General features: G+C 50.1%; 1 protein-coding gene across 1 annotated transcript in view; it reads left to right on the top strand.

The window, feature by feature from the left end:
- The window catches only part of LOC139761153 (uncharacterized), an 85026-nt gene that overhangs the window by 6097 nt on the left and 62425 nt on the right, over positions 1 to 16504 (top strand). The window contains 1 exon segment of the mRNA XM_071685115.1: positions 8023 to 8512. Within this exon segment, the coding sequence (XP_071541216.1) occupies positions 8028 to 8512 (485 nt within the window). The 5' untranslated portion in view covers positions 8023 to 8027.

Genomic DNA, 16504 nt, shown 5'->3' with positions numbered 1-16504 from the left:
TGATTAAGAATTAGATTTTCATTTAGATCGTATAATTAAGAATTAGATTTTGATTTAGATTATGTAATTAAGAATTAGATTTTAATTTAGATCGTATAATTAAGAATTAGATTTTGATTTAGAGCATATAATTAAGAATTAGATTTTGATTTAGATCGTATAATTAAGAATTAGATTTTTTATTTACATCATGATATTAAGCCATTAGAAGCCATTGTTTACATCCGCCTGCAAGTCATTTTCTAAACTGGGACACAGAAAACGGTCACTGGTTGATGGTCGCTTGTCGATGGTCACTGGTCACTGGTTGATGGTCGCTGGTCGATGGTCAGTGGTCAATGGTTGATGGTCGCTGGTCGATGGTCACTGGTCAATGGTTGATGGTCGCTGGTCGATGGTCAGTGGTCAATGGTTGATGGTCGCTGGTCGATGGTCACTGGTCAATGGTTGATGGTCGCTGGTCACTGGTCAATGGTTGATGGTCGATGTTCGCTGGTCGATGGTTGATGGTCGCTGGTCGATGGTCACTGGTCAATGGTTGATGGTCGCTGGTCAATGGTCAATGGTTGATGGTCGCTGGTCGATGGTCACTGGTCAATGGTTGATGGTCGCTGGTCAATGGTCAATGGTTGATGGTCGCTGGTCGATGGTCAGTGGTCAATGGTTGATGGTCACTGGTCGATGGTCACTGGTCAATGGTTGATGGTCGCTGGTCGATGGTCACTGGTCAATGGTTGATGGTCGCTGGTCACTGGTCGATGGTTGATGGTCGCTGGTCGATGGTCACTGGTCAATGGTTGATGGTCGCTGGTCACTGGTCGATGGTTGATGGTCGCTGGTCGATGGTCAGTGGTCAATGGTTGATGGTCGCTGGTCGATGGTCAATGGTTGATGGTCGCTGGTCACTGGTCGATGGTTGATGGTCGCTGGTCGATGGTCAGTGGTCAATGGTTGATGGTCGCTGGTCGATGGTCAATGGTTGATGGTCGCTGGTCACTGGTCGATGGTTGATGGTCGCTGGTCGATGGTCACTGGTCAATGGTTGATGGTCGCTGGTCACTGGTCGATGGTTGATGGTCGCTGGTCGATGGTCAGTGGTCAATGGTTGATGGTCGCTGGTCGATGGTCACTGGTCAATGGTTGATGGTCGCTGGTCGATGGTCACTGGTCAATGGTTGATGGTCGCTGGTCGATGGTCACTGGTCAATGGTTGATGGTCGCTGGTCGATGGTCACTGGTCAATGGTTGATGGTCGCTGGTCACTGGTCAATGGTTGATGGTCGATGTTCGCTGGTCGATGGTCAGTGGTCAATGGTTGATGGTCGCTGGTCACTGGTCGATGGTTGATGGTCGCTGGTCGATGGTCAGTGGTCGATGGTTGATGGTCGCTGGTCGATGGTCAGTGGTCAATGGTTGATGGTCGCTGGTCGATGGTCACTGGTCAATGGTTGATGGTCGCTGGTCGATGGTCACTGGTCAATGGTTGATGGTCGCTGGTCGATGGTCAGTGGTCAATGGTTGATGGTCGCTGGTCGATGGTCACTGGTCAATGGTTGATGGTCGCTGGTCACTGGTCAATGGTTGATGGTCGCTGGTCGATGGTCACTAGTCAATGGTTGATGGTCGCTGGTCACTGGTCAATGGTTGATGGTCGATGGTCACTGGTCAATGGTTGATGGTCACTGGTCACTGGTTGATGGTCGCTGGTCACTGGTCAATGGTTGATGGTCGCTGGTCGATGGTCAGTGGTCAATGGTTGATGGTCGCTGGTCGATGGTCAGTGGTCAATGGTTGATGGTCGCTGGTCGATGGTCAATGGTTGATGGTCGATGGTCAGTGGTCAATGGTTGATGGTCGCTGGTCACTGGTCAATGGTTAATGGTCGATGGTCACTGGTCAATGGTTGATGGTCGCTGGTCGATGGTCACTGGTCGATGGTTGATGGTCGCTGGTCAATGGTTGATGGTCACTGGTCAATGGTTGATGGTCGCTGGTCGATGGTCACTAGTCAATGGTTGATGGTCGCTGGTCGCTGGTCACTGGTCAATGGTTGATGGTCGCTGGTCGATGGTCACTGGTCAATGGTTGATGGTCACTGGTCAATGGTTGATGGTCACTGGTCAATGGTTGATGGTCGCTGGTCACTGGTCAATGGTTGATGGTCGCTGGTCGATGGTCACTGGTTGATGGTCGATGGTCACTGGTTGATGGTCGATGGTCACTGGTTGATGGTCGATGGTCACTGGTTGATGGTCGATGGTCAATGGTCGATGGTTGCTGGTCACTGGTCACTGAACACTGGTCGATGGCGTCCACATCTGCCGCTGGTTGTAGGTGGCGGGTGTTGTGGATGGGTTGTTGTTATCCCCCTGGTGTTGTGGTTGTGGGCCGCGAGTTGTGAATGAGGGACGCGGGCGGGCGGGCGGGCGGCCAGATGTTGTTCCTGCCTAGTAAGGCGTGGGCGTGGCCGGCCTGGTCTTGTAGGGGAGCTGGCTCGCCCGCCCCAGAGGCGTGGGGAGGGGGGGAGGAGGCTCAGCCAGCGTCCTCACGCCCTGTGGGCGTAGGGAAAAGACGTGTGTGGGTGTGGAAGGACGTGTGTGGGCGTAGGGGGCGTGGGGGAGGATATGTGGGCGTAGGGGGACGTGTGTAGGCGTAGGGGACGTGTAGGCGTGGGAAGAAAGACGTGTGGGAGTAGGGGACGTGTGTAGGCGTGTAGGGAAAGAGTATGTGGGCGTAGAGGACGTGTGGGCGTGGGGGCAAAGACGTGTGTAGGCGTGTAGGGAAAGAGTATGTGGGCGTAGAGGACGTGTGGGCGTGGGGGCAAAGACGTGTGTAGGCGTGTAGGGAAAGAGTATGTGGGCGTAGAGGACGTGTGGGCGTGGGGGCAAAGACGTGTGGTCTTGGGGGGAGGACCTGTAAACCAAGTGAAAGGGGGAGTGGGAGGTGATGGTTGTATAGATTTATATGTAGTTGTAAAGTGGAGGTTGTGGACACACACACACACACACACACACACACACACACACACACACAACCAGACCACCGCCAGGTACCCATTTATCGACCAGCTTCAGGGGTAGGATGAACACCTGTGTGTGTGTGTGTGACCCGTAAAGGTCAGGTCAAAGGGTCACTCCATCATGACCATTAGTAGCATCGTCCAGATCAAGGGGTTCGAACCCAGTATGGGTTGATGCAGACCACACCAGCCATTTCAACGCTGGCCTAATGTTTTACGTCTGGTCGAGCGCGGCGGGGTCGACCAGACGGCGGTAGTGGGTCGTATGTGAGTGGTCGTGCGCCAGGATGACCCCGGCACTGACCTTACCTTACACATATGCAGATTATTATCATATATATCAGGTCATGTGGCTCGCATCTGTACACTACATGTGTTGTGATAGTGAGGTAAGCTCGTGTGAGGGTTGTAGGTTGTGGCTGTGAGGATGATGTGACCACATAACCCCAGAGATGGAGGATATGATCACATAACCCCAGAGATGGAGGATATAATCACATAACCCCCGAGATGGAGGATATGATCACATAACCCCCGAGATGGAGGATATGATCACATAACCCCCGAGATGGAGGATATGATCACATAACCCCAGAGATGGAGGATATAATCACATAACCCCCGAGATGGAGGATATGATCACATAACCCCCGAGATGGAGGATATGATCACATAACCCCCGAGATGGAGGATATGATCACATAACCCCCGAGATGGAGGATATGATCACATAACCCCCGAGATGGAGGATATGATCACATAACCCCCGAGATGGAGGATATGATCACATAACCCCCGAGATGGAGGATATGATCACATAACCCCAGAGATGGAGGATATAATCACATAACCCCCGAGATGGAGGATATGATCACATAACCCCCGAGATGGAGGATATGATCACATAACCCCAGAGATGGAGGATATGATCACATAACCCCCGAGATGGAGGACATGATCACATAACCCCAGAGATGGAGGATATGATCACATAACCCCAGAGATGGAGGATATGATCACATAACCCCAGAGATGGAGGATATGATCACATAACCCCAGAGATGGAGGATGTAAAAGGAGACAGATCTGCAGGGAGTGTAGCAGGTCTGGCATACTGAGGCAGCCAGCAGGGCGCCGCCCCTGGAATATAGAGAAGCTTTGGCTCGTGCCTGACGGAGGGGGGGGGGGGTGATACATGAGGTAGCCGTTGCTGTCTGGAGGAGGGGGAGGGCCCGCCCACCTCCACACCATCAACAATACTCATGGTACATGCACAAGGGCGCCGCCCCTGGAATATAGAGAGGCTTTGGCTCGTGCCTGACGGAGGAAGGTGGGGGGGGGGGGAGGGTGTGTGATACACGAGGAGGCTGTTGAAGGTCCCAGAGTGGGTCTAGGCCTCACTGTACCCACCAGTTGGTCCCAGAGTGGGTCTGGGCCTCACTGTACCCCCCAGTTGGTCCCAGAGTGGGTCTGGGCCTCACTGTACCCCCCAGCTGGTCCCAGAGTGGGTCTGGGCCTCACTGTACCCCCCAGCTGGTCCCAGAGTGGGTCTGGGCCTCACTGTACCCACCAGCTGGTCCCAGAGTGGGTCTGGGCCTCTGTACCCACCAGTTGGTCCCAGAGTGGGTCTGGGCCTCACTGTACCCCCCAGTTGGTCCCAGAGTGGGTCTGGGCCTCACTGTACCCCCCAGCTGGTCCCAGAGTGGGTCTGGGCCTCACTGTACCCCCCAGCTGGTCCCAGAGTGGGTCTGGGCCTCACTGTACCCACCAGCTGGTCCCAGAGTGGGTCTAGGCCTCACTGTACCCACCAGTTGGTCCCAGAGTGGGTCTGGGCCTCACTGTACCCCCCAGTTGGTCCCAGAGTGGGTCTGGGCCTCACTGTACCCCCCAGCTGGTCCCAGAGTGGGTCTGGGCCTCACTGTACCCCCCAGCTGGTCCCAGAGTGGGTCTGGGCCTCACTGTACCCACCAGCTGGTCCCAGAGTGGGTCTGGGCCTCTGTACCCACCAGTTGGTCCCAGAGTGGGTCTGGGCCTCACTGTACCCCCCAGTTGGTCCCAGAGTGGGTCTGGGCCTCACTGTACCCCCCAGCTGGTCCCAGAGTGGGTCTGGGCCTCACTGTACCCCCCAGCTGGTCCCAGAGTGGGTCTGGGCCTCACTGTACCCACCAGCTGGTCCCAGAGTGGGTCTGGGCCTCACTGTACCCACCAGTTGGTCCCAGAGTGGGTCTGGGCCTCACTGTACCCCCCAGCTGGTCCCAGAGTGGGTCTGGGCCTCACTGTACCCACCAGTTGGTCCCAGAGTGGGTCTGTGCCTCACTGTACCCCCCAGCTGGTCCCAGAGTGGGTCTGGGCCTCACTGTACCCACCAGCTGGTCCCAGAGTGGGTCTGGGCCTCACTGTACCCCCCAGCTGGTCCCAGAGTGGGTCTGGGCCTCACTGTACCCACCAGCTGGTCCCAGAGTGGGTCTGTGCCTCACTGTACCCACCAGTTGGTCCTAGAGTGGGTCTGTGCCTCACTGTACCCACCAGTTGGTCCCAGAGTGGGTCTGTGCCTCACTGTACCCACCAGCTGGTCCCAGAGTGGGTCTGGGCCTCACTGTACCCCCCAGCTGGTCCCAGAGTGGGTCTGGGCCTCACTGTACCCACCAGTTGGTCCTAGAGTGGGTCTGTGCCTCACTGTACCCACCAGTTGGTCCCAGAGTGGGTCTGTGCCTCACTGTACCCACCAGCTGGTCCCAGAGTGGGTCTGTGCCTCTGTACCCACCAGCTGGTCCCTGTGTGTGTGTGTGTGTGTGTGTGTGTCAAATGAAGACAGAATCTCTGTGCATCATTGACTCTGTGGCTCAAGCTGGTCGCTCCAAATGGACACCAGAGACACAAGTCGCTTTTAAACGGGGCCCACTGTATTAATCTGGTCGCCTGGGCCATCGCCCTCGAGTTTCAGAACACTGTATCAATCTGGTCGACCTGTATGTATTACTTTGGTCGACTTGTATTAATCTGGTCGATCTGTATGTACTAATCAGGTCGACCTGTATTAATCTGGTCGACCTGGGGTGGAGCGTGCCTGCTCCCAAGTCTCAGGGCGTTATAGATGGCGTATGGCGTATGTCCCATGCGTCTGGTGGGTCAAACGGGCAGATTGGTAATGTACGCACGTGAACGGCATGTCCACTCACACGTCCGGGGACTCCACGATTGGTGTTCAGCCTTCGTTAACCTGGGGAGGGGGGGGGACATTTGTATACGTCTGGGTCCCGGGACGGTGAACCATGTTTGTCCCGCCCTACTAGAGGTAGGAGAACCTGCTATATGTGTCCTACCCCAGCCATAGGTGGCAGGGGACATATATTGTCTTGTTCTCAGGACGGTACCTCATACTTGTCCTACCCCACCAGGGGATGGAGGGGACATTTACGTATGTAATAAGCCCATGACGGCCCTCCATATCTGTCCTACCCTACCAGGGGACGGAGGGGACATTTTAAAACTGATGTTTCATGGCTTTGTGATCCTTAATATGTGATCGTAAATCAATTGTTTATCTTCAGTTTGTTTACAGGTGAAATTAATGTATTTATCACAATGGTGAAGGTGAAACTGGTATATTTATTACATAATGGTGAAGGTGAAACTGGTATATTTATTACATAATGGTGAAGGTGAAACTGGTATATTTATTACATAATGGTGAAGGTGAAACTGGTATATTTATTACATAATGGTGAAGGTGAAACTGGTATATTTATTACATAATGGTGAAGGTGAAACTGGTATATTTTTTACATAATGGTGAAGGTGAAACTGGTATACTTATTACATAATGGTGAAGGTGAAACTGGTATATTTATTACATAATGGTGAAGGTGAAACTGGTATATTTATTACATATAATGGTGAAGGTGAAACTGGTATATTTATTACATAATGGTGAAGGTGAAACTGGTATATTTATTACATAATGGTGAAGGTGAAACTGGTATATTTATTACATAATGGTGAAGGTGAAACTGGTTGATTTATTACACAATAGTGAAGGTGAAACTGGTTTATGAGATGACAACTGTTAGTTAAACTGGGCTATCCATTCCTAAGGGTTATTAGTGAAAGTGGTTAGTGAGATTACAAGACCTAGTTCTTTCTTGTTATCCTCGTAATGTTATGTTAGTAAAGGGGGACTGAAGTAGGGTGATGATGGTGTAATGTGTGTGTGTGTGTGTGTGTGTGTGTGTGTGTGAGATGTGTTTTTGTTGCCCAGTCCTCTGTTCTTAACGCTACCTCGCTATCGCGGGAAATAGCGAATAGTATGAAAAAAAAAAAATATATATATATATATATATATATATATATATATATATATATATATGTATATATAGTAGATTATATGTCTATATTTTGATGTTTATAAGTTTTTGTAGATTATATATTCATTTTTGTTATATATATTCGTTATAGATTGTATATCTATTTATTGATGTTTATGATTCTGTTGTTGATTATATATCTATTTTTCATGTTTTTATGTATATTTTTAATATTTTTTTAGAAATTTTTTTATATTTTTTAGATTATAGATCTTTTTTGATATATATATATATATATATATATATATATATATATATATATATATATATATATATATATATATACAGAGAGAGAGATTAAAGTTTTTAATGTTTTTATTTTTTTAGATTATATATCTAGTTTTTATTATTTTGTTATTTCTAGATTGCATTTTGTAATGTTTTGTATTGTTTTAGATTAAATATCTATTTTTTTATTTTGTTAATTTTAGATTATGTTTTTTAATGTTTTTAATTTCTTAAAATACATATATGTTATTTATGTATTATTTATCTATATTTTGATGGTTTCATGTTGTGTGTGTGTGTGGGGGGGGGGGGGGTTAGTGGCCGAAGCAAGCTAGGTAGGTCGGCCATGACACCCCACTTGACATTCCTGGATTTTTAATACATGATTTTTTCCCCCGTTTTCTGTTGCAGAAATTATGCAGAGTGGGGAGGTGCTGGACGATGAGGAACAGATGACGTTGTCGCCTAGCCCCGCCCCCGCGGACGCGTCTCCACCAATCACGTGCCCGCCTCTGGCCTCCCTTCCCGCCAGCTCCCCTTCCCACAACTCCTCCCCCACTTCAACTTCCCCGTCGCTCGCCTCGCCCCCCCCAATCACCTCACAGATCTCGCCCAGTCTCACCTCCAGATCGAACTTAAGAACTACCTCAGCTCTGCTTCAGCTGGACAAGCAAGCGAGTCTCGCCAATAAGTTAAGGTTAAGTAAGATTTTGGGCAACCACGCGTCTCCACCATCGTTCGCCGTCCGCCCGTCGCTGATTGGTGAGGATGAGGACGAAGGGCGGAGCGACATACGGGTCCTCTCGCCCTCATTGGTCAACAGCCAGGTGCTGTCCAAGACGCGTCCCCTCTCCCCTGACCCTCCAGAGCCACCAATCACCAGCCTGCACAACGGGGACAGGTAAGTCACGCCCGGAGTGGAGGTAGTCACACCACTAGAACATGCACATCCGCCGATCGCTCGTGACATCCTCGCGTCACGTGATAACTTGTTATTCATGACCTCTTGTTACACTCTCAGGCATGTTAGTGTTCATAAGATATTGTTACAGTAACGGGTTACTTTGTTACAACCCATAACGTGTCACACACACACACACACACACACACACACACACACCGTAACGATCATGGTGATTCCTGCTGTTGCTGGACGTGGCGCCCTTGTGACATCAGTCGTTACAGCCTCTTGTTATAGGCTGATGATAATGGTTCTGTTGTTTGTGATCTCGTGTGGTCATTGTCGACTGGTTTCTTCCCCATCGCTCTTCTGTCAGACCCGAAGTCATGAATTTTGTTGGCGTTGTTTGTTTTATTTCTAGGCACTAGGGGTGGTTACTGTCTCTATGTTACACTATGTCACAATGGTTACCGTATGTAACGTGTCGTGTAACAGTGAATGTATGATCGTGTTACAACCTTCTGTTTACACTGTGTGGGGGTCACACTTCTGGATCTCCGTGTAATGTTAACATGTGAATATGGTCGTATGATGTACGAGATGTTTACAGGTCACGTGATGTGTGGGTTTGGGCTGGTGGTGAGGGGGGGAGGGGGTTGTTATGTGTCGTCAGGGGTCAAGGTCACAGGGTCAGGCAAGAGGTGAACTAAGGTCAGGGGTCAAGACTATGCTAACTACTGAATTAGGTCAGGACCCCCCCGTGGTGTAGCTTGTAGCGTCCCTGGCCGTGACGCATTCACGGGCCGCGCAGGGTCGAGGGTATGGGTTCGAATCCTAGTTGCGGCAGTCGGTCCACAGTCAATCCAGCTGTTCATCCATCCTTGGGGGTTGGTCGATGAAATGGGTACCTAGCTCAGGCTAGGGTATATATTCCTATGAGTCCACGGGGAAAATGACACACGATAAGTTGCCAAGTGCAGTTTCATGTAATAATCACATCATCAGGGGAGACACAAGAGAGAAATATAAGTCACTTGATATACAACGAAGACACGTAGCTAGGACGAAGACACGTAGCTAGGACGAAGACACATAGCTAGGAGAGGCCATTTGGGATGACTTTGAGCGGCCTCAGCTGGCCCGTGCCTTCTCAGCTAACATAAACAACAAAGGTCAGAACACAGTCTTAACCTTAGGTCAGAGATAAGCCAAGATAAGACACTCTGATAAGATGCCAGGGTCGCAGGCTCAGGGCACTAGTTCCTCCTAGCCTCAGAGGCAAAGGTCATTGCCAGATGTTGACCACAGGAAAAGGTCAGGGCTCGACTAACATGTGAAAACTCTCTGAGGTCATAGCTAAGGTCAGGGAGCACGAGAGGGAATGGTCTAATGTGCCTTTAAGAGGCCAAGTAAAGAGTAAGGTCAGGAGAGAGAGAGAGAGAGAGAGAGAGAGAGAGAGAGAGAGAGAGAGAGAGAGAGAGAGGCGTGGTTTGTAAGGTCAAGAATTGGAGGAGCATGTAGAGTAAGGTCAGGGATGGAGAGCTGGTGATGGTGGGTCAGGGGTCAAGGGTTGTTTACTGTGGGGCTAATATAGAGCTAAGGTCAGGACCGGGAAGCTATATATATATATATATATATATATATATATATATATATCCCACAGTTTAGGTTAGGTACACATCTATCGACCAGTCCCATAGTGGCCAAGATAGACATTAGGGATATGGGACGCCGAGTGTGTTAAAGGTATGGACAGAAGGTCAGTGTGGGGGGGGGGGCTCATCCCTGAGACATGACCTTGGTCAGGGGTCGGAGGTGGTGTACCATGGTCAAGCGAGGCTGGAGAGAGAGAGAGAGAGAGAGAGAGAGAGTCAGGAGTGGCCACAGCAATGTTGGCCATGCTCCCCAGTCACTCTCATCTCCCCAAGCTTGCCCCCCCCCCCTCCACACCCTGTCTCCCCCCCCCCCCAGTCCCCTCCCCCTCCCTTACTTAAGTACTTTTTCATAAGTGACACACTTTAAGTTGTACTTATTGTTGCTGAGAACATCGAGTTGTTCTTCACTGGAGAGAAGCCATAATTAACATGGGTCAGTAGCTACCCATGGTCAATATTAACACAGGAGAGAAGCCATAATTAACATGGGTCAGTAGCTACCCATGGTCAATATTAACACAGGAGAGAAGACATAATTAACATGGGTCAGTAGCTACCCATGGTCAATATTAACACAGGAGAGAAGACATAATTAACATGGGTCAGTAGCTACCCATGGTCAATATTAACACAGGAGAGAAGCCATAATTAACATGGGTCAGTAGCTACCCATGGTCAATATTAACACAGGAGAGAAGCCATAATTAACATGGGTCAGTAGCTACCCATGGTCAATATTAACACAGGAGAGAAGACATAATTAACATGGGTCAGTAGCTACCCATGGTCAATATTAACACAGGAGAGAAGCCATAATTAACATGGGTCAGTAGCTACCCATGGTCAATATTAACACAGGAGAGAAGCCATAATTAACATGGGTCAGTAGCTACCCATGGTCAATATTAACACAGGAGAGAAGACATAATTAACATGGGTCAGTAGCTACCCATGGTCAATATTAACACAGGAGAGAAGCCATAATTAACATGGGTCAGTAGCTACCCATGGTCAATATTAACACAGGAGAGAAGACATGATCAACATGGGTCAGTAGCCATGGTCAATATTAACACAGGAGAGAAGACATGATCAACATGGGTCAGTAGCTACCCATGGTCAATATTAACACAGGAGAGAAGCCATAATTAACATGGGTCAGTAGCTACCCATGGTCAATATTAACACAGGAGAGAAGCCATAATTAACATGGGTCAGTAGCTACCCTATGGTCAATATTAACACAGGAGAGAAGCCATAATTAACATGGGTCAGTAGCTACCTATGGTCAATATTAACACAGGAGAGAAGCCATAATTAACATGGGTCAGTAGCTACCCATGGTCAATATTAACACAGGAGAGAAACCATAATTAACATGGGTCAGTAGCTACCCATGGTCAATATTAACACAGGAGAGAAGCCATAATTAACATGGGTCAGTAGCCATGGTCAATATTAACACAGGAGAGAAGACATGATCAACATGGGTCAGTAGCCATGGTCAATATTAACACAGGAGAGAAGCCATAATTAACATGGGTCAGTAGCTACCCATGGTCAATATTAACACAGGAGAGAAGCCATAATTAACATTGGTTATAAACCATACTCAACATAAACACACGTGTCCAGCTCTCCTGCCATTCGACCAGACGTGTTGTGACATCTGTCCTCCCCCCACCCCCCTCCTGCCGTTCGACCAGACGTGTTGTGACATCTGTCCTCCCCCCCTCCTCCTCCTGCCGTTCGACCAGACGTGTTGTGACATCTGTCCTCCCCCACCCCCCTCCTGCCGTTCGACCAGACGTGTTGTGACATCTGTCCTCCCCCCCTCCTCCTCCTGCCGTTCGACCAGACGTGTTGTGACATCTGTCCTCCCCCACCCCCCTCCTGCCGTTCGACCAGACGTGTTGTGACATCTGTCCTCCCCCCCTCCTCCTCCTGCCGTTCGACCAGACGTGTTGTGACATCTGTCCTCCCCCACCCCCCTCCTGCCGTTCGACCAGACGTGTTGTGACATCTGTCCTCCCCCCCTCCTCCTCCTGCCGTTCGACCAGACGTGTTGTGACATCTGTCCTCCCCACCCCCCTCCTGCCGTTCGACCAGACGTGTTGTGACATCTGTCCTCCCCCCCCCCTCCTCCTGCCGTTCGACCAGACGTGTTGTGACATCTGTCCTCCCCCCCCCTCCTCCTGCCGTTCGACCAGACGTGTTGTGACGTCTGTCCTCCCCCACCCCCCTCCTGCCGTTCGACCAGACGTGTTGTGACATCTGTCCTCCCCCCCTCCTCCTCCTGCCGTTCGACCAGACGTGTTGTGACATCTGTCCTCCCCCACCCCCCTCCTGCCGTTCGACCAGACGTGTTGTGACGTCTGTCCTCCCCCACCCCCCTCCTGCCGTTCGACCAGACGTGTTGTGACATCTGTCCTCCCCCACCCCCCTCCTGCCGTTCGACCAGACGTGTTGTGACATCTGTCCTCCCCCCCCCCTCCTCCTCCTGCCGTTCGACCAGACGTGTTGTGACATCTGTCCTCCCCCACCCCCCTCCTGCCGTTCGACCAGACGTGTTGTGACATCTGTCCTCCCCCCCCCCCCCCTCCTCCTCCTACCGTTCGACCAGACGTGTTGTGACATCTGTCCTCCCCCATCCACCCCCCCTCCTCCTGCCGTTCGACCAGACGTGTCCCACCCCCCCTCCTCCTGCCGTTCGACCAGACGTATTATGACATGTGATCCTTCTTCAGGAAGGTCCTCTGTGTTGATTGATGTCTTGTCCTCGCCCCTCTCCTGCCGGAGCTGCGTCGCCCACCCCTGCCCCCTCGTCGTTGTCCTGGCCCCTCTCCTGCCGGAGCTGCGTCGCCCACCCCTGCCCCCTCGTCGTTGGGGCACCAGATGTGGGTCTGGTCGAGTGTGGTGCGTTAGTCGCCATAGATGGCTAGGTGGGGCCGCCCCACACACACGCCTCTTAAGGCTGCGCGCCTCCCCGGGGGCTTGGGCGGAGGAGGGAAGGGTGGCAGTGCGCTGACCTGCTGGAGGGGTATGGTGGAGGGAAGGTCGGGCGCCCTCCACGGAGGGAGGGAATGGAGTGGCCCACCTGGTGCACACCAAAGGGCCTTGTCTTCAATATGGCAGACCACACGGTGCCCTACAGCTGGTCTGTGGTGGGTCACTGGATGGGTTACGTCTGTGGTGGGTCACTGGATGGGTTACGTCTGTGGTGGGTCACTGGATGGGTTACGTCTGTGGTGGGTTACTGGGTGGGTTACGTCTGTGGTGGGTCACTGGGTGGGTTACGTCTGTGGTGGGTCACTGGGTGGGTTACGTCTGTGGTGGGTCACTGGGTGGGTTACGTCTGTGGTGGGTCACTGGGTGGGTTACGTCTGTGGTAGGTCACTGGGTGGGTTACGTCTGTGGTGGGTCACTGGATGGGTTACGTCTGTGGTGGGTCACTGGGTGGGTTACGTCTGTGGTGGGTCACTGGGTGGGTTACGTCTGTGGTGGGTCACTGGGTGGGTTACGTCTGTGGTGGGTCACTGGGTGGGTTACGTCTGTGGTGGGTCACTGGGTGGGTTACGTCTGTGGTGGGTCACTGGGTGGGTTACGTCTGTGGTGGGTCACTGGGTGGGTTACGTCTGTGGTGGGTCGTGTGGATGATTGTGGTGAGGGTGGGGTGGGGTGGGTTGTCGACCGTGGCATTTGTCGAATCCTTAATGTTTGAATGGGTCGGGGGGGGGGGGGTAGTATGATAGTGTGTTTATGTCGTGGGATGGGGGGGGAGGGGATGAGGTCAAGGGATGGGGGGATGTGTGGTAGGGGATGTGGTCGAGGGATGGTGTGTGTGTGTGTGTGTGTGTGTGTGTGTGTGTGGTAGGGGATGTGGTCGTAATGGATCTTGTGGGAGACAAGTATTTTTGTTAGGGATTTTGTGTGTTTTTGGGGGGGGTTGGGGGTGTCGTGGCTGGGCGTGTGTCCTTGTTGGTGTTGGGCTGTGTTGTTGTGGGTGTTTGGGTTTGTGAGGAGATGGAGTGGCTGTGGGGGTGGGGTGGGGTGGGGGGGGTGCAGATGCCAGGTAACACAACAGGAGGAGAAGATTGTGTGGGTGTGGGGTGATCCGTGGGCGTAGGGCGCGCTGAGCGAGGGCGTCGCCTGGGGGCGCGCGAGGGAGGTAGGGGGAAGAGCGGAGGATAACATGGGCGGGGCAGATAAGAGAGCTGATGGCCTCCTTCAGGAGGTTATCTCCCGCAGGAGGGCGGCAGTGGGTGGCGTCCACAAGGGCGTCCCAACCTCCGACTATTATTGGTGACGGAGGCGAGGGCTGGCGGCGCCTCCTCCTCCTACCTCCACCTCTCCCTCCGGCTTAACAGCTGGCAGGAGGAGAGCGAAGGTGCGCAGGATGGAGAAGGTATACTACTGTGGGAGTTCTAGAGGAAAGTAGGAAACGTTAAAAGGGTCGTGGCTTTGACTCCCTTGGCCCACTGTGGGCAGACTCAGGCCTGAATGAAGACATAAAGACAAAACGAAAGAAAAAAACAAAAACAATATGAATGTTTTTTTTGAGAACAAGAAATTTGTTTGTTTGTTTGTTCATCATAAAAAGACTGGATGATGATGATTGGTATTTGTCCATTTGCGACCAGCCAATCACCTGGACTTGACCTTGTCACACTGACCTCGACCTTTGACCTAACAAGGTTGGACGATATGCAAATGAAGGCTTCCAAGATGTAGCAGCTGGGGGGGGGGGGGGGAGGGGGTGCCCTCTAAGCTGAAGCATTGCTCAGCTTAAGCTGGCACGACGAAAAGATAATCAGTTTTAAAAGAATGACATCATGACGTGTTTGGTGGCACCGTCAGAGGGAGGCGGGTTCGAATCCCCCTTCTCTCTCTCTCTCTCTCTCTCTCTCTCTCCCAGTAGGTCAAGGGTCATTTCGGCTCAGAGGAGAGGGCCTTACGGTGCCACCTGACGTGAGGGCAAGGGTGGCGCTACAGACGAAGGGCGGGCAGCAGGAGCAGGGGCAGGTAGGCCACATGACACACTCACGAAACGCTGATACACACACTAGCACAGTGATGGTGAAGGAAGAGGGCTGTGAAAGAAGGCCACCTTGATGGTGAAGGAAGGGAGGGTTGTGAAAGATGCACCCCCCTCCTTGATGATTGAAGGAAGGGGGGACAGGGAAAGAAGGCCCCCCCTCCTTGATGATTGAAGGAAGGGGGACAGGGAAAGAAGGCCCCCCCCCCCCCCTTGATGATTGGAGAGGCCATTATTATTATTATTATTATTATTATTATTATTATTATTATTATTGTTATTATTATAACCAGCTTTATGGAAAGGATCGAACCCTTAGACCTCCAGATCCGCCACGCCCCCTCCTCTCTCTCTCTCTCTCAACCCACCCACCCACTGTGGGTTTACATGTAGACCAGAACCTGGTCGTGAGTTTCCATCCTGGACCCGTGGTATGCTGTACCCAGTGATACAGTCCTCATGTATGTTGTACGTCAAGCTGGTATTTTGTAATGTTGATATTTTGTAGCGTAGTATGGATATTTTGTAGCGTCATATTGGTATTGTGGAGCGTAATACTGATATTTTGTAGCGCAGATACGCTATATCTTGTACAGTAAGTTATACTGTTCATCTGGTCATTTCTATCGAAATATATATATATATATATATATATATATATATATATATATATATATATATATATATATATATATATATATATATATATATATATGTATATATATATATATGTATATATATATATATATATATATATATATATATATATATATATATATATATGTATATATATATATATATATATATATATATATATATATATATATATATATATATATATATATATGTATATATATATATATATATATATATATATATATATATATATATATATATATATATATATATATATATATATGGGTTACATATACATTGTTAGTCGTGTGTTGAGATTTTGTAATTTGTAAAATTTTAAAATTTGTTTATTGGATAATTTCCCTGTGTGTACTGTGGGGGATGTTTTCAAGTGGGTGTGGGTGTAGATGCACAGGTAATGGGACTGTTAACCTGGGAGGGCGTTAGGGCCAGACACAGGTAGTGGGAGACAAGAAAGTTGGGGGTTGCCAGCAACTGCCAGAGAATATCTTGGTGATGTGGAAAGAAAGAGATTTTTAATATTAATGTTTTTTTTTTCTTTATTACTTTTCGTTCAGTTGGTTATGTGTCATGATTATCATAACACTGTGTTCAACTTCACCATGCCTGTTGTTCATCACTGTAGTATGGAAGGTAAAATAAATG

Source organism: Panulirus ornatus, chromosome 39 (assembly GCF_036320965.1).
Source record: "Panulirus ornatus isolate Po-2019 chromosome 39, ASM3632096v1, whole genome shotgun sequence".
In the NCBI taxonomy this organism is placed as follows: Eukaryota; Metazoa; Arthropoda; class Malacostraca; order Decapoda; family Palinuridae; genus Panulirus; species Panulirus ornatus.
The sequence above is the reverse complement of the archived record's forward strand: the minus strand, read 5'-3'. Positions and strand labels throughout refer to the sequence as shown.